The following is a 22,057-nucleotide window of genomic DNA, read 5'->3' as shown; positions in this document are numbered from 1 at the left end:
GGGGAGGTGGGGCTTGGAGGGCTGCCGCCGGCCTGGCTGGCCCAGACCCTGGGCTATCGCAGGCCACCGCTAGGCCGCTGAGATCCCCTGCTGCGGCCTCTCCACAGGCTTCCAGGACGTACACGTGATGATCTTCGTGGGCTTTGGCTTCCTCATGACCTTCCTGCAGCGCTACGGCTTCAGCGCGGTGGGCTTCAACTTCCTGCTGGCAGCCTTCGGCATCCAGTGGGCGCTGCTCATGCAGGGCTGGTTCCACGCCTTCCAGGACGGCTACATCGTCATAGGCGTGGAGAGGTGCGTCCGGCGCAGGACCCAGGGGTGGGGCCCACGGCTGGAGGGGCGGGACCATGGGTGGGGCACCCGAGGGTGGGACCCGGCGTTGTGAGCCAGTTCCTTGCCATCCAACCCGGGGTACACCCTGCCTGCTTCATACACCTGCACACACGTACACACAGCTTCCTGATCAGCGACTCTCCAGGTGGGAGTTTTAATGATGTCCAGGTGTTGTGGGAGGCTCTCCCAACCCCTGTGACAGAGACCAGAAGGACCCAAGGCCAGATTTCTTTCCAGGGCCTGGGCTCAGACCCTCCACCCTGGCACATCAAAATTGCCCTGCCTATGCACTGAGAAAGGAACCCTGGTGGTGCAGTGGTTAAGCACTCAGCTACTAACCAAAAGGTTGGCCGTTTGAACCCACCAGCTGCTCCACAGGAAAAAGAAGTGGCATTCTGCTCCTGTAAAATTATAGCCTTGGAAACCCTATGGGGCAGTTCTGCTCTGTCCTATAGGATCACTATGAGTCAGAAGCAATCTGATGGCAACAGGTTTGGTTTTTGGTATCAGTGTGCTGAGAGACCACAGCCAATGGGCCCGGGTGGGAGAGCTGGGCCGCCTGAGCCAATCTCAGGAGGTTAGTTGTGCAGGGAACACTGAATGGGGAGTCCCCCTGCTGTCCCTACAACCACCCCATTAACTCTCCTGACCCGGGACAACACTGAGGGGCTGCTCTGGAATCCAGCAGGACAGCTTTGCTGCTGGCAGGGGACAGGGAGGCCAGTAGGGAAAGTGGGCTGACGGGTGGAACCAGGGTCTACTTGGACCACACAGCATCCACCTGGCTTTCCACCTCTCCACCACCCTTCTGCTGGGCTGTGCCAGGTTTCCTGGGTCCAGACTGGGAGAGAGCCTATGTGCTCTGTTGCCTCCATTCTCTCTGATGGTCTTCCTGCCTGCTCCCTCCATCCAGCTCCCTACCTCCTGCAGAAAGGCCTCTCTCTTTCCCATAGATTTTCCCTCCTGGCTAAGATGAAGGGAAGGCACAATAGCTCAAACCCTAGCAAGGCCCTAATAGCCAGCAGAGAGGTATAGAGTCAGAGAAAAGGGTCTGGGGACAGAGCCTGCATCTGGTTGGAGGAATCGAGGAAAGCTTCCTGAAAGAGGAGGCAGTGAGTGGAGGTTCTGGAAGGGCAGGTAAAAGATGGAGAGCAAGGCAGGCCCCAAATATGGGGCGTGTTCAATAACAGCAGTCAGGTCACTTGGGTTAGAGCACAAGCTGCCCGCAAGTAGAGGGGCCTGGGATAGGGGCTGCAAAGGGAGGGATGGCATTTGGTGTGTGCCGCTGCTGTACTGGGCACTTCCGTGTGTTATTTCTTTTATCCTTAGAGTAGCCATACCATGTATGTACCCATTATCACAGACAGTGAAACTGAGGCTCAGAAAGATTAAGTCACAAGCCCAAATCCATAGACAGACAAAGCCCAGATTCAAACCCAGGGCTGAGAGCGCTGCTTCTTGCTGGCACTCAGTCCCCCACCCATCACTCTGCCTGTCTCTCCACAGCCTCATCAATGCAGACTTCTGTGTGGGCTCTGTCTGCGTGGCCTTCGGGGCACTTCTGGGCAAAGTCAGCCCTATCCAGCTGCTCATCATGACTCTCTTCCAAGTGACCCTCTTCACAGTGAATGAGTTCATTCTCCTTAACTTGCTGCTGGTGAGCAGGGCTCAGAATGGGGGTAACAGGGACACCTGGGGGGACAGCAAGGGGATAGAGAAAGAAGGGGCTGAGGAGACATGCCTGCCTGGGTTTAGTTCAGACCTTGGCAAGTCACTTAAGTTCCTGAGCCTCAGTTTCCTCATCTCTAAAGTGAGAATAATGACATCTGCCAAGCAGGGATGATCATCCACTTAGCACACTCAGCTCAGAGCCCGGGCAGAACAGGGGCTCCTCGTACATTGGTTTTCTCTCTTCATTCTCATTCCTGTACATCAGATAGAGGGCTGAGGTGTTCCTGCACACTCTCGCACACACACCACATTCCCAGATTGTTCAGCCAAGAAAAGGAGCCAGTGTATTAAGGGGGCAAATCTGTGAGGAAGGATCCCAGGAGAGTGGCCAGGGCACACATGTACAGCTGCACAGATTGTGCACCGCACAACTCCAGGGATGCCATTTCCATAGACCATGGCAGGAATGATGCCCCCTGGAGTTGGCCAATTCAGTGACCCAGGTAGGAGGTACCCTAGACCTCTGGCTCTAGCTCAGAAACCTCCTTGATGCCGTTGAGGAGGTCATTCAGGGACCCCACCTGTTTCTTAGCTCCCTCCTCCTCTATAGTTGGACTCTGCCTAGGAAACGCCGCCTAGAGCTGGGACCACCTAAATTCAATCATTCAGTCAGTCATTTTTTCAGCCCCCAAACTAGTCCAAGCCACCACCATCTCTTCCTCCTGACATCTCCCTGCCTCCATCCTTGCCCTGCTTGTCACCTCAGGCCCTTATCTGCCCAGCAGCCAGGGTCTCCTTTTCTCAGTGTAAACAGGCCATTCCCCTGATTAAAGCTCTCCAGTCGTCTTTTACTTCACTTAGAATAAAACTCAGACTCATTCTAAGGCCCTACATGTCCTGCCCCTGCTTTCTTCTTCGGGCTTATCACCCACTCTTCCCCCGCCTTGCTTGCTTTGCCCAGATCCTACTACCTGCTCCTCAAACACAGCAAGCATAGTCCCGCCTCAGGACCTTTGCATGTGCTCTTCCCTTTGCCTGGACTGCTCGTCCCTCCGTCCTTTTTATTATTCAGATTTCAGCTTGACTATCACCTCCCAGAGAGGCTCTCCCAGATGCACCCTATCCAGGGCTGCCCCCCACCTCCCAGGCACTATCTATGATGTTGTCTTGGTTTATTGCTGCCATCGCATGTATCCTTATCTGATAAAGAGAGGAAACCTAATCCTTCTGGACCATGCCTAACCCCAGCACCTAGCCCAATGCCTACTAGATGTTCTTTAGGTATTTGTCAAGTGGGTGCATGATGGAATCTGACTGCGTGTCAGGCACGGCTCCAGGCACTGCGATACAGAGAGGAGCAGGACTTAATTGATCCCCGAGGAGCAGGACTTAATTGATCCCCAAGGAGCTCACAGTCCAGGGAGTGAACAGAGAAGTAAGTAGACAGTGACCACGCAGTGTGATCAAGAGTGAGCTCAGGGGCTCTGTGGCCCAGAGGAGGGTGCCCAAACCAGCCTGGCAGGTCAGGGAGGCTTCCTGGAGGAAGAGGTGTCAGCTAGAGTCAAGTAGGAGCTAGCCAGGCAAAGGAATGAACAAGGGCATTCAAGGCAGAGGGACAGGCAAGTGCAAAGGACTGGAGGGAGACATACAGTGAGGGGTCTCCAGTTGCTCAGTCTGGCTGGAGAGGGGACTGGATTTATTGGGAAGGGAGTTTGGAGGCTGATGAGGGGGCACGGGAGGATCACAGATGATCAAGACTCCTGGAGACTGTGTTAAGGAGTCTTGCTTTTATCATCAGAGCAGAGGGAAGCCATGAAGGATTTTAGGCAGGGGAGTGGTGAGTGTCCCTTTGGCTGTGGTGAGAACAGCTGGGAGGCAAGGAGTCCAGTTAAGAGAGTGTGTTAGAGAGACATAATGGGACCAGGACTGGGCTAGTGCAATGAGAAGAAAATGGATAATTTGAGAGATAAAGTAAGTGGAATATACAGGCCTTGGAGACTGTTGAGGGTGGAGTGAGATGCAGAAGAGAAAGAAGGTAGGCTAGGTGGGAGGGTCGACAGTAGGGCTTTTGGCTGAGATCTGAAACATGCTGGGAAGATAGTGTCTTGGGGTGCGTTAAGAGGCAAGGAAGGTTCCCTTTGATCATCAAAAACCCTCCCCAGTCCGCTACAGGAATTCTTCTCCTACTTAACAGCCTCTCAGCCTCTACTTGAGATAAGTTTCAGTACAATAATCATCACTGATATTAAGGAGCACTTGTCCTTTGCTGGGCCCTGCTCTGAATGCTTTACATGGGTTAACTGGTTTAATCCTCATGGCTGGAACAATCATTACCCCCATTTTACAGATGAGAAAGCTGAGGCTCAGAGAGGTTAAGTGGCTCACCCAAGGTCACGCAGCTAGTAGAGAAAACCATCTCTGTCAACAACTAGCTCTATGACCTTGAGCAACACACTGACCTCCCTGGCTGGGCTTCCCTATCTAAAGTGAAGGGGTGAATCCATGATTCTGAATGGAATTCCCTCTGAGATTGGTTCTGAGTGGAGAAGAAGAGGAAATGGGAGAGAGAGGAGGTGGGGGGAGGATAACATCAAATGAGCACCTCCTGAGTACCAGGCACTCACCAAGTGCTTTCTAGTTTCATCCTCACAACAGCCCTGCCAAGTCACTATGATCTCCTTCACTTTGTAAATGAGGAATTTGAGACTTAAAGTCAAGTGAGAGGCACAGAGTGGGGTCAGGCAGGAGGCACAGGAAGGAGTAGATGGGGAGAGGACCAGCTCTGCCCACTCTCACTTTGGGGAACAGGGGAGGAGAGGGTGGGATGCGGTTGGCTGGGAGGTTGGAGGGCAAGGGGGATGACAGAATGCAGGGAAGGCGGATAATCAAAGTCTGAATGGAGTGGCATTGTGCCACGGGTGGTTATGTAAAAGGCAGTGCAGCAAGGGGAGACCCAGAGGAAGGAGAGAGTTCCCCAAGAATTAAAGCCAAGGTGGAAGCCAGTGGGCAAAAAACTACATGGGGGGTTCTAGCTCTGCTTCACCTCTTCCAGCTTTGTGACTCTTAGTGAGTCCACCTCCAAGCCTGGGTTTCCCCGTCTGATGCAGATGTGAGGAGGTGGCCTAAGTACAGCCGTGGCATTTTGCTGACAGGCTTACAGCTGGGTTCAGAGATCACCATCTTCTCCTCCTTCCCATTTGATTGGTCTGTGGGGCCCCGGGCTCCATCCTGCAGCCTGTGGAGTCAGAGACACCTGGACCTCTGTATCTGTGTGTGTGGGAAGGGGGTGCTATGAGGATGGAGGGTGAGAAAGATTCAGAAACTGACAGGCCCTTGTACCCCAGGTGAAGGATGCAGGTGGCTCCATGACTATCCACACCTTTGGCGCCTACTTTGGGCTCACTGTGACCTGGGTCCTCTACCGCCCCAACCTACAGCAGAGCAAGGAGAGGCAGAGTTCTGTGTACCACTCGGACCTCTTTGCCATGATTGGTGAGAGCTGCCATGAGGATGGAGGGCAATCATGATGGGTGAAGCCTGCTATCATGGGTGAGGGCCACCATGATGGGTACGGGCTGCCATCGTGGGTGAGGGCCACCATGATGGGTGAGGCCTGCCATGATTGGTGATGGCCACCATGATGGGTGAGGGCTGTCATCATGGGTGAGGGCCACCATGATGGGTGAGGGATACATTGATGGGTAAGGGTGGCCATGATGGGTGAGGCCTGACACGATGAGTGAGAGCTGTATGGGTGAGGGCTGCCATCATGGATGAGGGTGCCATGATGTATGAGAGTGCCACGATGGGTGAGGGCTACTATGATGAGTGAAGACTGCATGGATGGGTAAGGGTGGCCATAATGGGTGAGGGCTGCCATCATGGATGAGGGTGCCATGATATGTGAGAGTGCCACAATGGGTGAGGGCTACTATGATGAGTGAGGACCACCGTGATGGGTGAGGGTGCCATGAGTGCAGGCTGCCATGATCACACCTGATCTCCGTGTGGTCTAATGGGTGGCTGCCAGTTCCCTTTGGGGAAAGGGCAGAGTAGGGTTGCCTGTAGTCACTTCCAGGATCTCAGATGTCTGCCCCTCTTGCCTATAGGGCTGGGAGAAGCTGGTCACTCATTCAGTGTTTTCCCCAGAATGCCCCAGGGCAGACACAGTGGTATCCAGGAATTGGTCATCTGTCCCTGGGCTAAGACAGACATGCATTCCTACTTCCTATGTCCATGCATTCAAGAAGACACATATCAGCCCCCTCCTCTGGTCTTTTAAAATCAGGAAGCTTCTCACAGTGTAGTAAAGGAACAACAAAGCCACCAGGTCATTTCTTTGCAGTGGAGAAAAAGATTCTCCCACATGGTGCTGTGGTAGCAGATAAGGAGGTCAGGAGAGACTTCCTGGGTGGAGTGGAAGGCAGGAGTTAGCTAGGAGAGCACCAGGCATGCACCAGGTGGGAAACAGCTGGGATGTGTGCACCATTTGGCATCTCTGTAGCCCAAAAGGCAAGACCTCATCTAACGTCTCGTCTCCCCGGCCCACCGGCCTGTCTGGTCTGGCTCAGGCACCCTCTTCCTATGGATGTACTGGCCCAGCTTCAACTCAGCTGTGTCCAACCATGGGGATGCCCAGCACCGGGCTGTCATCAACACCTACTGCTCCCTGGCAGCCTGCGTGCTCACCTCAGTGGCGCTGTCCAGCGCCCTGCAGAAGAAGGGCAAGCTGGACATGGTGAGTGGGGAAAGGGAGTAGCAGAAGGGTTTTGGGGGGAGTGTGGTTATGATTGCCTGTGCCCAGTGGGCACCGATCACCATGCCCTGCCAACAACCCTGTGAAGCAGACAGCAATAGCATTACTACACCCATCTTGCAGATGAAGAAACTGAGGCTCAGGGAGAAATACTCTGTCCAAATTACATAGCTGGTTTTCAGCAGAGTCCAGAACCAGATCCTAGAAGGTTCTGCTGTGCCCAGCTGCTCTGAATGAGCTGGTTCCTCCTCCTCCTCAGTCTCTTCCCCACAGCCTGGGGTGCTAACAGCTGTTTTGAGCTGAGCCTGCCCAGCAGGGTAGCCAGAGACACCTCCTCTCTCCAGGCGTCTGCTCCAGGCTAACTCCAAGCCTGCTCCTCAGGCCCTCGGGCTTCTTAAGGCTGCCTCACTTGCCCCATCCCACACACTCGGTGTGGGGGAGGCTTTGATGCCTTGTCCGCTCCACTGGGAGGTTTTGGGGGCTACGGTATTACACACCGTGGGGACAGCTATTTCTGTCACTAGCGGGGAGCAGCCAAACCCCGTGGGTGCTGGTAGGTTTTTCTATAGAAAGAAAAGCAGAGACATCAACTCTCTATCTCATAATTGACACAGCTTATTGTCATGGGCAGATGTGTGCTGAGACACTGCCAAGGGTACCTGTTGTATGGGGACACTTCCACGAGCCCCCTGGATGCACTAGATACAGACACGTAGACTTCGCAGAGAGGTGGGTGGGAACTCAGGCACAGGAGAACCAGGTACGCTGACATGGGCACACCTGGGTGCATCCCCCACCCACCTGCAGGGAGGAACTGGGACTAGGGTCTAGGACAGGCACTTGGGTCCATGCAGACCTGCATCAAGACACCCTTCTGCTTGTGGCCTTAAGTCATTTAACCTCTCTGTGCCTCAGTTTCCTCATCTGTAAACTTCCAAAGACAACTGTAATTACCTCAAGAGATTGTCGTGGAGATTGAATGAAATAATTCCCAGCAGCCAGGGTCCCAGGGGATGTCTCTCCACCAGCCAGTGGCCCGGGGTGGGGGTAGGGGGGTCAGCTGATACTGTTATTATTTTGAGGTTCACAGGCTCTCTGACATAGTGCAGCGTATGCTGGGGCCACACATGCCTGCCCTGGGCATGCATGCATGTTAGGGGACGTTGGGACATGCGTGTCTGGGCACACAGCATATGTGGCCCACATACAGAAAAGGAATGCACAGATGTGCTGCCAGGCTCACAGGCATGTGGAAGTGCACGTGTACTCCCATGTGGACATGTGTGCATGCAGGAAAAGCCTGGACCTGCTAGTATGGGTGGAAGCTGTCCCAAGCCCAGGCCCTCTGCATGCTCCTGGCTTGCTGAGGACTCTGGGCCCACTCCCTTCTGAGGAGGGGGCAGTGCAGGTGCTCCAAGGAGAGGACTGAGTTCCACCCGCTCTGCCTCCCACCCAGGTGCACATCCAGAACGCCACGCTGGCGGGAGGAGTGGCTGTGGGCACGGCTGGTGAGATGATGCTCATGCCCTATGGCTCAGTCATCGTCGGCTGTATCAGCGGCATTGTCTCCACCCTGGGCTTCGTGTACCTGACGGTGAGGGGCCTGGGTGAGGGGCCTGGGCAAGGGCTAGAGACTGCTGAGAGTGCGCAGGGTCCCTAGGGAGGGGGCAGAGGGCTGGAGAATCCCAAGTCTCTGTATTTGAAGGGCCCCAACACAGCCCCTGTGCCTGAGCAGCGCCCTTTTCCCCTCTCCAGCCCTTCCTGGAGGCCCACTTGCAGATCCAGGACACGTGTGGCATTCACAACCTGCATGGCATGCCCGGCCTCATCGGCGGCATCGTGGGTGCAGTGACAGCAGCCTACGCCAACTCTGAGGTGTATGGGCATGAAGGGTGAGTATGGGGGCACAGGGGTGTCAAGCTCCCTTGTTTCTTCTCCATCCCTCCTTCCTCTGGGATCCAAGAATGTGTCTCTGTCTCCTTTCTTTTCAACTCTGGACTGTTGACCTCTCTTGCCAACCTCCACAGACGTCTTAGAGACCATCTGATCTGTCCAATGTTCCCGTTTTGCAGATGGGAAGGCTGAGGCCCAGAGTTTAGTGAGTCTGTGGCCTTGGTGCCTGCTCATATATGTGGAATGCAGCAATGGTGACTTGCCTCTCAGTGGGGCCCTGACCTGCCCCCTGTCTCCATCCCAGGCTTGTCCAAGCTTTTGACTTTGAAGGCAGCAATAGTAACAGGACCACACAACTTCAGGGTAGCTTCCAGGCTGCCGGCATCTTTGTGTCCCTGGCCATGGCCCTGGTGGGCGGCGGCATCGTAGGTGAGTGAGGGTGGCTGGGCTGAAGAGGTGGGGTGGCTGTGGGACTACCTGGGCAGGGGACCCAAGAGTGTATACCAGAGGTTAGCCTGCCGCTCCCGGGCACCTCCTCGTCGCTGCACTCCTGGCTGTGGGGCTGGGGACATCCACGCCTCAGCCCAAGGCCCCCAAAGGGGTTTTCCCAGGGTGGTGTCTGCTGACCTCCAAACTTCTTTAGGAATCATTTTGAAATTACCATGCTGGGGACAGCCCGCTGATGAGAACTGCTTTGAGGACAAGATCTACTGGGAGGTGAGTTCTGCAGACATGTCCCCCTGCTCAAGGGAGCTGGCTGGGGCCTGGGAGCCAGAAGCCGGGGTGGGGGACAGAGCCTGCACCATCCTGCACATTCATCTGGGAGGCCACATCTCCTGGGGCGTGAAGGCTCTCCCCTCCCTCCCCTCCAGGACCCCAGGGTTTGGAGTGGCTGGTGTGTACAGACCTCTCTACACAGAAAGAGAACCCATAGCCACAGAAGCAACCCATAGTCTGGACTGCAGCTGGAGTTTACCTGTGTCCCTAAAGGCCTCAGTCAGCTGTATTCTAGATCAGTGTGGTCCCCAGACCAGCAGAATCAGCCTCACCTGGGAACCTGTTACAAATGCAAATTCCCAGGCCCCACCCCAGATCTACAAAATCCAGAGCTCAGAGGCAGGGACCCACACTCTGGTTCAACAGACTCTCCAGGTGATGCTGATGAAGAAAGTGTCCGCAAACCACCACACTAGGCCAGTGGTTTTCAGTCCTAGATGCACATTTCAATCACGTGGGGAGCCTTAAACCATTCCAGAGCCCAGGCCTCCCAGCCCCCAGGGATTTGGATTTAATTGCTCTGGGGCAGGGCCTGGACATAAGAATTTTTTTCAAGCTTCTAGATGATTCTAATATACAGGCTGGGCTAAGAACCACAGTGCAGCGCTCAACTTTGGTCTCCATAAGAACCAGCTGGAGACCTTATTAAAATGCAGTCTCCCAGGTGCTGCCCCAGAGATTCTAATTCAGTAGGGCCTGGGACTCTGCGTTTTGGCAGAGAAATGGAGTTCTGAGCCATCCCACTACTTTCAGCATCCAGAGCAGGATTAGCGCAGATATCCAACTTGGGAAACACTGTTCTAGAAGCTGAAAGTAGTGGAATATCGCAGAACTCAAGTTTCTTTAAAAACATAACACATTTGGGCTTTCTATGACTTCAGCCAGGCTTTCCTCCCCATGCATAATTATTGGAGGTGTTTATCTGCACTGGAGAAAATATTGAAGTTGTCAAGGATTTCATTTTACTTGGATCGACAATCAATGCCCATGGAAGCAGCAGCAGTCAAGAAATCAAACGACATATTGCATTGGGCAAATCTACTGCAAAAGACGTCTTTAAAATGTTAAAAATCAAAGATGTCACCCTGAGGACTAAGGTGCAACTGACCCAAGCCGTGGTGTTTTCAATCGCCTCAAATGCATGGGAAAGCTGGACAGTGAATAAGGAAGACCGAAGAAGAATTGACACATTTGAATTATGGTGTTGGTGAAGAATACTGAATATACCATGGACTGCCAGAAGAATGAATAAATCTGTCTTGGAAGGAGTACAGCCAGAGTGCTGCTTAGAAGCAAGGATGGTGATACTTCATCTCATGTACTTTGGACATGTTATCAGGAGGGACCAGTCCCTGGAGAAAGATATCATGCTTGGTACAGTAGACGGTCAGTGAAAAAGAGGAAGACACTCAATGAGATGGACTGACACAGTGGCTGCAACAGTGGGCTCAAACATAGCAACCACTGTGAGGATGGCGCAGGACCAGGCAGTGTTTCGTTCTGTTGTACACGGGGCCGCTGGGAGTCGGAACCGACTCGACGGCACCTAACAACGACAACAAGCTGCATTGGATGATGGAGGATGACAGAGGCCCCTATTGCCTTCTGCTCTGCTCCCTCAGACTAAGCACAGGCCTGTGTCTGTGGACCCCTGGGTCAAAGGATGACCCAGCATCACTTTTCATTTGTCTCTGTATTTTTAAAACCATACCAGAAGTTTTCAGGGTAATTGTAACTGATGTCCATTATAAACCAGTTCCATGTACATAACTAGTAATCCTCTGAAATTCACTCCTCTTAAATGGTTTTTTGAGGAGCCCTGGTAGTAAAACAGTTAAGCAGTCAGCTGCAACCAGCAGGTTGGTGGTTCGAACCCACTCAGCAGTTCCGTGGGACAAAGACCTTGTGATCTGCTCCCGTAAAGATTAAAAAACCCAAACCCATTGCCGTCGAGTTGATTTCGACTCATAGCGACCGTACAGGACAGAGTAGAACTGCCCCATAGGGTTTCCAAGGAGCAGCTGGTAGATTCAAACTACCAACCTTTTGGTTAGCAGCCAAGCTCTTAACCACTGCACCACCAGAGCTTCCCGTAAAGATTATAGCCTAGAAAACTCTATGGGGTAGTTCTTCTCTGTCACATGGGATTGCTATGACTCAAAAATAGACTTGACAGCACCCAATAACAAAAATTTTTTTTGAATTATAAATGATTAGAAGCTCATTAAAGAAAATCTGGAAATAGAGAAAAATAGAAAGAAGTTCCATCACCTGAATTCAGACACTGTTAATATTTTTTGTATATTTCCTTCTCGTCTTTTTTTTCTCTGCCTAAATTTTTCTTACACAGTTGAGATCATATTAAACACCCAATTTGGTATCCTGCTCTTTCTGTCTAACTCCCTATCTTAAGAATCTTTCTGTGTTATTACATTCTCAATACATTTTTTGGTTGCATAAATATTTTTATTCTATATTTAAAATATTTTAGACACCACAATTAGAACCACATGGATTTAATGCTAATAAAATAAGCTCTAAAATATTATCAGTTCCCGTACATAGAATCTCCTTCACTCTTGGATCTGTTTTGATCTTTATAATTTATTCAAACTTCACACCTTCTCTCAGCTCTATATCCGGCAGCAGTACTTGGTTGGGAGCAATATAATTCCATGCTAATGGAAGTTCAGCACCATCAAGCCGTCCCTGCAGCCTACCCCCGCCCCCCACCCCAGCCTCTGGGTGGTTTAGCTGGAAGGCGAAGTGGCTTCCCAGAAAATGGGGATGAGACAGATGTTCCTAGAGGACCACAGATGAGGCAGTCTTTAGGATCAAGTCTAAGCCTTGAGGCTAAGGCAGGGCTGATCTGCCCCACGCCCCACTCCCGATTCATTTCTGGTCTCCCCCACAGCTCCCACCTCTTTTTTGACCTGTCTGCAGTTCAGGAAGTTTGTCATGGTGTCTCTTACCACAGGCCTGGAGCCTCCCCCTCCTCTCACCTGGCCCGCTCCTACTCATCTTTCAAGAGTGGGTTCAGCACATCCTCCCGGAATCCCTCCAGCCTGGGTTATCAGCCCCTCGTGTGCCTTTAAAACTCTTACTGTCACTGTGCATTTCCCTTGAACACATCCCCATTGCCCTGGTGGGGAAAGGATTCTGTCTTGGTCCTTGCTATGCTCCAGCACCCAGGACAGTGCCTGCCTGGGTGCGACTTAGGGACATGGTAAACTTTGTGAAGGACTGCCCTGCTCCACAGCATGCAATCTTCGCAGTAACCATAAGGTGGCGCCCGCCACACACTATTTGCTGTTTTGGTTTACCCGGGCTGATCTAGTTCCATCAAGGCTACTTAACGCTGCTTTGAGCAGGGCTCTTGGAGCTGCTTCCTTTCTCTGCAGATACCTGAGAAACAGGAGGAAGAGAACTACCGCCCGGAGGACCCCACCCTCAGCCTGTGACATCCTAAACCCCCAGGAATGGTGAAAGGCAGGTGAGCATAGGTTTGCCTTGCCCATGGGGAATGAAGGGCAGGTTGTCCCAGGTAGGGGCCCAGTGCTAGGAATCAAATGTCACCAGCAAAGGGGCAAAAAGAAAGCATCAGTTAATAGGTACCGAGTTTCTGTTTGGGGTATGAAAATGTTTTGGAAATAGGTAGTGATGAAGGTTGCACAAGATTGTAAGTGCAATTAATGCCACCAAATTGTACACTTAAAAATGGTAAAAATGTCAAATTTTATGTTATATATATATTTTACCACAGTAAAACTAAAAGAAAGGAAGGGAGAGAGAGAATCAAGAAGTGAGGCTGTGAGCTTCCACTCCTCCTGCTTAGGGTGGAGTGGACACGCTGGGTTGGTGGAAGAAGTCCATCTATACTAGACAGACACAGGAATATGTGGAAGGAGCAATGAGCTGGAAGGAATAGATGGAAGAAGGCCTGGATGGATACCTGGCTTTGCTGCTTACTGGCTGTGTGACTTTAAGAATTCTCATCACCCTAGAGACTGAGCCTCAATTTCCTCATCTGTGAAAGTGGAGATGACAGGACTGGCTGGCTCTATTCTATTGATCAGCTCAGGCAAGACCCTCCCTCCCTCCTTCCCCACCTCTGTCCCTCCCTACCTCTCTGCCTCTCTCTCTCCCTTCCTTTCTTCCTTCCTTCCTTTTTTCCATCAACTAACATTTCTTTGCCTCCTCTCAAAGCCCTTTCTCATGCTTTGCTTATCTAACCCTCCCAAGAACTCTACAAACCAAAACCAAACCCCGCTGCCATCAAGTCGATTCCAACTCATGGCAACCCCATGTGTTACAGAGTAGAACCGCTCTATAGGGTTTTCTTGGCTGTGATCTTTACAGAAGCACACCACTAGGTCTTTCTTCCAAGTTGTCACTGGGTGGATTTGAACTGCTGACCTTTTGATTAGTAGCTGAACCGAAACCATTTGTTTGCATCACCCAGGGACTTTACAAGGCTGGTGCAATTACTTCCCCTTTTTTGATAGATGAGGAAATAAAGGCTGGGAGAGGTTCGAGCTCTTCAAGGTCACATGGCTGGCAAGTGAAGGAATTGGGGTCTGAACCCAGGTTATTATCATTGCTCTGATGGCCCTTACTTGACCTCCTTGGAGGCCAGGGCTTCGAGACAGTTGGGTCTGGAGCGAGAGACTGAGTAAGGTGGCAGGAGAGAATGTTGGGATTTAAGAAAAGAGAAGAGCAAGGCTGTAACCAGTTGCTTCTGATGCCCACCCCCTCCAGGAGAGGCTACAGCAGGACTCAGCAGTGGCCCACTGCTCTTGGCTCTCTCCCTGCAGGTTCCATGGACTGTCCCAGATGCTGACCTGGCTGGAAACACAAGAGCAAGGCCAGCAGTGCCCTGCCTGCAGGCCTGCACGCCTCTCCTCCCCTTCCTCGATGGAGGCCTGCCTGGGAATGGAGAAGGAGTAGCGACAGACACAGTGGGCGTCCAAGCCAGGTTCTAGCTGCAGAAGCCCTGCTGCTTGGGATCTCAGTGGCCTCATCCTGAGAATGCCAGGCCAGGAGTGGGGCTGGGGCCAGGGGTAGACCTGAGCCCTCAGAGGGGACAGCTTAGCTGCTAGCCACTGCCTGCTGGGCTCTTCCATCCCCTGCCTGCCCCTCAACCAGCACCTCCCATCCTCTGTACCACGCAGATGGCGGCCTCTGTGAATAAAGGCCTCGATATTCTTTGTAGAATGAGTGTGAATGCCCCAGCAGGGCTGGTTTGAAGGACAGAAGGACCCAAGAGACCTAGCCTCCTGCCCCAGCCCTGACCCCCCCCCAACACCACCCCCAACCACACACACACACATACACGCGCTGCCACCCATCCAAGGCTGAAGAGGAAGAACCTAGGGTCCTGGAGCCTGCCTCTAGCCAGGGTCCCTGTGAGGGCTCAGCCCCTGGGCTGAGGTCTTTCTGCAAGGCCCCTCCTTGCCTTGTGAAGGGCTCAGGCCATTGACTGCAGCCCCAGTGAGCAGAGTTCCCAAGGGGGGAGGGGCCTGAGCAGCCATCCCTGAACCCTCACTCATTATGGAAATCACCATGCTTGCTCTGCCCTCCTTGAGACCCTGTTCCTAATCTTAAGGGCACTCGGGAAGGGTAGGGGTAGGAAGGACTCCTTTGGGCCAGTCCTCCTCCCCTAGCCCTTTCTTGCTTCCTCCCTGCCAAGCCCACCCTGGTCTCCCTCCACAATGGTGCAAGGCTTCAGCAGTTTAGATCTCCATCTACCATCATTTTCTGAGCCCAGACTCTGTACCTGCCACTGCCCTGGGCAGAGTAACACACAGTTCCGGCCCTCAGGGAGCTCACAGTCTAGCTGGGGATAGACCTGACACCCAGTATCCACCCTGAATTCTGCCAGGTGTGGCTGGAGAGGCATTTGGTGCCCAGGTGGCTCCTCAAAGCAGGGTCATTTGAGCAGGGTTTTGGAGGTTGAATAGGAGTTTATCAGGATGGCAACAGGACAGCATGGGCAGAGACCTATGGGCAGGAATCAGCGTGGTGAGGTTTGGTACGGCTGGGAGAGAGGTGAGGCCAAAGCGTGACAGATGGGAGAATAAGACAGAGAACAAGATGCAGAAGCCGGATCTTTTGTGGAGCAAAGACTCTGGGGCAGAAGAGGTGAGTAGACAAGGAGGGGAAGGTTTCTCCTGCCTACACCCCTTCCACCCACTGCCACCCCCACCCCCACCGCCCCCTCGATTCACACACACCTACACAGTCGGGGCTTCCATTCCTCTTACTAGAGGAGGGGGGCGGGGGGATGAGGAAGAGGAGGAAAGGGGGAGGGGAAGAGGGAGCTGAAATGCAACCTATTCATGTTCCCGCGATGTAACACCCTTCATTTTCCATGCTGGGTAAAGACAAAAACCCTTTACAACCTGTTTCTGGAACTTGTCAGCAGCTGCCAAGAGGAGCATGTTAATTAAACGTCGGCAAAGATGGAAGCCGAAGGCCCCGGCTCTAATTGGACAGTTTGCTTCCCTGGATTGAAAAACATTGTGACAAAGGAGGAGGTGCGCGGCGGCTCGGCAGGGGTACGGCGTGGCGGGGAGGGGAGCGGCGGCTTTGATTTCAGCTGATCCCTTCCCTAGCTTCCCTCCCCCGGCGGAGCCGGCCCAGCCCAGCGGGGAACGCCCACGGAGGGCCTGGGAGGGGCCTGGCGGCGCGGCGACGGGGAACAGGGTGGCGGAGGTCCTCGAGTGCTTGTCTGCCCCGAGAGCCCGCTAAGGGTCTGAGGCCCAACCCAGAGGGCTGCGGAGCAGGGCGGGGCCCTGCCCCTCCTCACGTGGCCTGGGCGCTGCGCCGGGAGGGCGCCCAGGACAGGGGTCGGCGGGTGACCTCTGGGCAATGTCGAAGGGGCGCTAGGAGCCCAAGCCCAGCTCCTCCCGAGAAAGAGATCAGGGTAGCGCTCCTGTTTCCCAAACCAGCTCTACGTCACCTGGGCAGGGGTGAGAGGTCTTAAAAATATTGGCAACTGGCCACTGGGCAGGCTTGTCCTGAAAACTCAACTACGGAGGTCCTTACTGAGCCCTGCAGGGCTGCAGGGGCACACCAGAGATTGTCCCCCACCTGCGTGTTTGATGGTGCTTACTGGTGCTGAGGGCTTTCCATGCCCTGTGTTACATCACCTCCCCAAACCCTGAGAGAGCGAGGCTGTCTCAGTCCCATTTTACAGGTGGGGAAACTGAAGCCCAGAGATGCTAAGGTACCTGCCCGGGTCACAGTGCTATTGAAGGTGGTGCTCGGGTGAACCTTGAGCCCAGGTCCCTCTGATTCCAATGTCTGAGCCCCTCTGGCTGTCGGCCCAGGCTGGTGTCCAGAGATGATGATTGGAGAAAACGATAGGGGGGACCCTAAGTGGAGCCCTCCAGGCTGGGGGTTCCAAAAGACGGGGGTGCAGCAGGGCTGGGGGTCACTATGTAGGGCCCCTTGGTCCTGCACCCCCACATACATGCCAAACTTTCCTCCCCTCCCCGCCATGTCCCCCCATCCCCACCCCCACCTGCCAAGGGTGGAGATCATTCGCTAACAATAGCAGAGCCTCCTCTGTCCCCACCCCATCTCTACTTCTTCGCCTGTCCCCTTCTGCCCTGCCCCAGCTTTGCCCTCCACCCCAGCCCCATCCCAAGCTCCTGCCCTTGGGGGCCTCCGTTTGGTACGGGAAGCCAGGCTGGGGCCCGTGAAAGCTAGGAGCAAGTTTGGGCAAAGGAACCATCGTGGCTCAGCCCAGGGGATTATGAGCTACAAATTGGATGTGGAGGGCGAGGCCATTGACTGCAGCCCCCTTGAGTTCCCAAGGGGGGAGCGGCCAGAGCAGCCTGAGCGTGGCCAGGCTGCCTGCTGGGCCTAATCCCCTGGGAGCTGAGCCCCAGGAACCCTGGAAATGTGGCTGCTGTGGAGACTGGGCTGCCCCTGAGACTGTGGCTGAGGGAGCCCAGTAGCATAGTCCTGGATGCCCCGGTGGCCTCGTGGGTGGTGGGGAGGTGTACCCGTAGGGGTGTGTGTGTTTTATGAGTTCACACCCAGTGTACACATGTGCCCCTGGCCCGGGCATGCGTCTGTGTGGGTCACCCTAAAGGTGGATGACCCAGTGTGTTAGGGGCAGTGCCATCCCCATGTCTAAGGTTTGGGGCACACCTTGCAGAGAAATGGGGCCTGAGGGTGGCAACTGGGTGGCTCCGAGACCCCTGGCTGAGGAAGTACAGCATGGTAAGGGAGTGGGTGCTGTGTGTGTGTGTGTGTGTGTGTCTGTGTGTGTGTGTGTGTGTGTGTGTGTGTGTGTACTCATATACGGGCATGATGGAGTAGGGTGCTTGAGAAAGGCCCTTCAGAGGCGGCTGGAGGGGCTCTGCAAATTGTAATCAGATTAAGGAGACCAATCACTTAGGGCTCTTGAAAAGGCCACAAGGTTTCTAATCAGCCCTGAGCTCTGGGCCCACAAAGCCGGGGAAGAAATCTGAGGGAGCCGCCCACTGGGGGGTCATGGCGGTGGGGCGTCTTTCTTCCCTCTCTGTCTCTTGTAATTATGTCAATTTGCTAGCCAAATTGTTTGCTTGAGTGGACAGGGGGGCTTGTGCCCCATTCATGTGATAATGTGGGAACCAGCAGGCCTCCTGGCTGGGAAAATAGGAGGTACCAGGACCCTTCTCCTGGAAGCAGGCAGGCCCAGGGGGTGTGGGTCACCCAGGCCTCGGAATCCTCCCCCCTGCCCCGCCACCAGCATGAGGCCTTTCTTCCACAAATTCTAGAAACCTCCAGCATGGATTGTGGTCTGGGATATTCTGTCAGGAGATAAGGGGTGGGGAGGGTGGCAGGGAGCCCAGAGAAGGGGCTGGACAGAAGAGGTGGCCTCTGGGTAACTTCAGGGTGAAGTGGGCCCCTGGTGGGATGGACTGAGGCTTGGGAGGAGTTTGGGAGCAGCATGGGGCCTGGGAGGGGCCAGACAGAAGGGGTCCTTAAGGGGTAAGTCATACCAGTTCAGTAACTGTGCCACACTTTATACACAGCCCATCACTGAACCTGACAGCAATCCAGGGAGGTAGACCTTGGCTCTCCCATTTTGCAGACAAGCAGACTGAGGCTCAGAGAAGTGAAGTGACTTGCCCAAGCCAGACAGCTAGTAGGTGAGGAGCAGAGATTTAAACCAAGCACTACCTGTTCCCTCTGCCCCATCCACCCCACCTCCACCTCGTGGGTTCATTCTTCCCTCAGCAGCAGACAGTACTGACTGTAACCCAGTTCTGTGTGAGGCAGCAAGGCTACCAAAGGGATACAATGACCAGAGCGAGGCTGGTTATGGGAACCCTTAGTGCCGGCACACTGTGTCACGTGCTGTGGTCACCATCAGCACGGGGCTGCAGGCGCACAGAAGGGTCAGGCGTTGGACACATTACTCCAACCATGAACTGCCAAGAGTCGTCATGGACATTAGGAGTAGCAGCTGTCCTCGGTCCAGACACAGGTCACTTCCCTGTCCAGAGTGCACCAGCTGCATTCCCCTGCCCTGTGGGCTGCCCAGGCCTCGTCTCCTCACCTCCCCAGGTCCCCTCAGCACTGAGGGCCCTTCCCATCTCCCCTGGGCATGGCTCCCCTAGCACATGGGATGATGAAGCTTTGCCCATCCTGCTGCTCCCCGTTGGACCCACCTGGCTTGTTGGTGTCTCTCTGAATGTGAGGGGCCCCTTATCCACAGATGTTCATAGGGTCACTACCCTCCGCCCCACCCTCAGCATCTCCTCACTATTCTCTGCAGGGGCTGTTAGGATTAGCCATGCTGCACCCCAGCAGGAGGCTGGGGTACAGGACAGCATTGGGGTTGGTGGGGAGAAGGGTCTGGGGGAGGGGACCCATCTGCACAGCCATGGTGCGGTATCCCTCACCCCACCCCCCAATGCAGAGAGAAGGCCAGAGTTTATGGCCACATAGGATGATGGCAAAAAACTATTTTTAATTAGAGCAAATCCAATTGGATAGGCAGTTGCTATAGGACGTCCTATAGACCTATAAGTAGCTCTGGTGGCGCAGTGGTTAAGAGCTACGGCGAGCTTCAGCTGCTAACCAAAAGGTCGGCAGTTCAAATCTACCAGCCTCTCCTTGGAAACCCTATGGGGCAGTTCTCCTCTGTCCTGTAGATTTGCTATGAGTCAGAATCGACTTGTCAGCAACAGGTAGTCCTAGCAGTATAAGACCTCACTGGGCCAGGTGCTGGGGGGTGGGTGGGCTGCAGAAAGGCCCAGGCGCTCTGTCCACAAAGTTCCACAGCCCTTTCAGGGAGGCAAGATTTAAATCAATGATACTGTAATCCATCAGACAGGAAAGGGCTAAAGGCTAATAATCACAAACACAAAGCACCCTCTATGTGTCAGTCACAGTTCTAGGCACTTTACATATATTAATTCATTTAATCCTTACAGCAACCCTATGAGATGGATATGGTTATTACACAGAGAGGTTGAGTAACTTGCTGAAGGCCACACAGCTAAGTACATAGCAGAACTGGGATTCAACCAAGCCTCCAGAGGCCCAGCTCTTAACTACACACTGCTAGTAACAGCTGGGCAGGTACCATTCTTAGGCGGCTGGAAGGGACCAATGGAGGGAGCAGATAGTAGATCCTGGAGGACAGAGTTGTGCAGAGAGGGCTGCCTTCAGCAGATTAGTGATTGCCAGCCCCAGATGACCCCACAGGGAGAGGGAGTCAGGGAAGAACGGTAGCCCAACCTCATTCCCCTCTATCCTGGCAAACAGGAGAATATCCAGCCCAGCTTTCCAGGGGCCATGAGGTCTCAGCTGAGTCCTGGAGGACACACAGGAATTTTTCAGGCACAGGATTGGCAGTGGAGGGTGGAAGGGAAGGCAGAGGGGCCAGCTTCTGGGAGGTGACAGAGCATCTAGCTCTGCAGTGGTGAGGGATGAGGCCAGAGAGGAAGGCAAGGTCTGACCCATGGGCATATTTGGATATTATACTAAAAGTAATGGAAAAAAGGCATTGAAGAGTTTTAAGCATGAGAAATGACATGATCAGGAACAGCATTCTCCACTCCCCCTTGCTGTTGGGGGTGCTAGGCTGAGGGCTTCCTTCAGTTCTCAGAATTAACCACACTCAGTTCTGCCTCAGGCCCTTTGCATAGGCTTGTGCCCTTTGCCTAGAATGGTACACACACCTGCCCCATTCGATTGACTGCATTCATTCCTACTCATTCCTTCAATTTCAGGAAACATTTCTTAGAGGAGCTTCCCCTAAGCCGTAGACCAGAACAGGACCACTCATTTTATGCTTTTGTTGTACTCTGCACTTTCTCTTCATAGCATTTCTCAAGTCTCTAGTATTTCTTTGTGTGATTAGTTAATTAATGGTAGTCTCCCAAGTAGACTGCAAGTTCCATGAGGGCAGGGATCACATTTGCATTGTTTACTGCCGCAATAAATCGACTTGATGGGAGCGGGTTTGTTTTTTTGGTTTTAGGGCTGAGCCCAGCACGTTGCAGGGGCTTAATCAGCACTTGTTCAATAAGTGAATGAGCAAATGAATGAATGAATGAATTATGGCTACACTGGGAGAATGAGGTGGAGGACAGCAAGCAGAGACACCAGTTATGACTATTCATGAGGCTTTGCCAGGACTGACCCAGGTGAGCAATGCCCAGGTGATGTTCTCAGGGAGGGAGGCAGCTCTGTGAATGAAGAGAATGGAGATACTGAATGGTTCAGGAATTCTGAGATAGGGCTTAGAGGGCCCCAACTGAACCTACCACCCTGCAGTATTTCTTCTTGACTTGAGGGTGACCTAGAAGAGTAGAAGCCCCAGATGCAACCTAGAAAAGTCTTTTCTTCAACCTAGAAAGCCCCTTCAATCTTATACTCCAGAAAGTTGTGCTTCAGGTAGAGGAGGGAGTAACCAGAGTGAGGGGTCTGGGCACAGCCAATCAGGGTGACAGGCAAGGGGGTGGGCAAGATTGTCATCCTTGAACTTGTTGTGCAAACAGCTGGCAAGGCTTCCTGTGCTGAGCCTCCTTGCCTCACCTGCTCACACACTTAAGCATGACTTTTTTGCCCTGCCTACTCCTTACCTAGTCCCTGAAGGTGACAACAGAAGTGAAGCCACCATTCTCAAAGCTTTGGGGGCTAGATGTAGCAGAAACTGACTCAAACTCTCTTAAGCAAAAGTACAAGGCTAAGGCCACAGAGCAGGGCCACATTTAAAAAAAAAACACTGCTGTTGTGGCCAACTGGCAAAGAGTATTAATTGTCTCACATCTGTTCTTCCCTTCTTGCCTCACGATAGAATTGTAAGTGTTCACATGGTCTCCCATCATAAAACTACATTTCCCAGACTCCCTTGCAGCTAGATGTGGCCATATGACCAAGTTCTGGCCAATGAGTGGAAGTAGTGTGCACTACTTCCAAGTCTTGTCCCTTTCCTCTTCCTACCAGCTGACATGCAGATGAAATTGAAGTTCCATGTTGACAATGGTAGAGCAACAAGTCAGAACGATAATTTCAGGGCCACCATTCCAGCACTAGGGGCCATCTACCCAGATTTTTATGTGAGAGAAACTTCTGTTTAAGCCCCTGTTCTTTTGGATCTTTTTTTTTTTTTTTTTT

At 53.2% G+C, this 22,057-nt stretch overlaps 1 protein-coding gene across 1 annotated transcript in view; it reads left to right on the top strand.

Moving 5' to 3' along the window:
- RHCG (Rh family C glycoprotein) overlaps positions 1-22,057 on the top strand; it is a 99,261-nt gene that overhangs the window by 10,735 nt on the left and 66,469 nt on the right. The window contains exons 2-10 of the mRNA XM_012559641.1: positions 108-294; positions 1,840-1,990; positions 5,349-5,496; positions 6,576-6,742; positions 8,217-8,354; positions 8,516-8,652; positions 8,958-9,082; positions 9,297-9,370; positions 13,512-13,569. Of these exons, the coding sequence (XP_012415095.1) occupies positions 108-294; positions 1,840-1,990; positions 5,349-5,496; positions 6,576-6,742; positions 8,217-8,354; positions 8,516-8,652; positions 8,958-9,082; positions 9,297-9,370; positions 13,512-13,569 (1,185 nt within the window). The remainder of the gene's footprint in view (positions 1-107; positions 295-1,839; positions 1,991-5,348; positions 5,497-6,575; positions 6,743-8,216; positions 8,355-8,515; positions 8,653-8,957; positions 9,083-9,296; positions 9,371-13,511; positions 13,570-22,057) is intronic.

This window comes from Trichechus manatus, unplaced genomic scaffold, assembly GCF_000243295.1.
Source record: "Trichechus manatus latirostris isolate Lorelei unplaced genomic scaffold, TriManLat1.0 scaffold00009, whole genome shotgun sequence".
Classification (NCBI taxonomy): Eukaryota; Metazoa; Chordata; class Mammalia; order Sirenia; family Trichechidae; genus Trichechus; species Trichechus manatus.
This window is presented reverse-complemented; position numbering and strand designations above follow the sequence as displayed.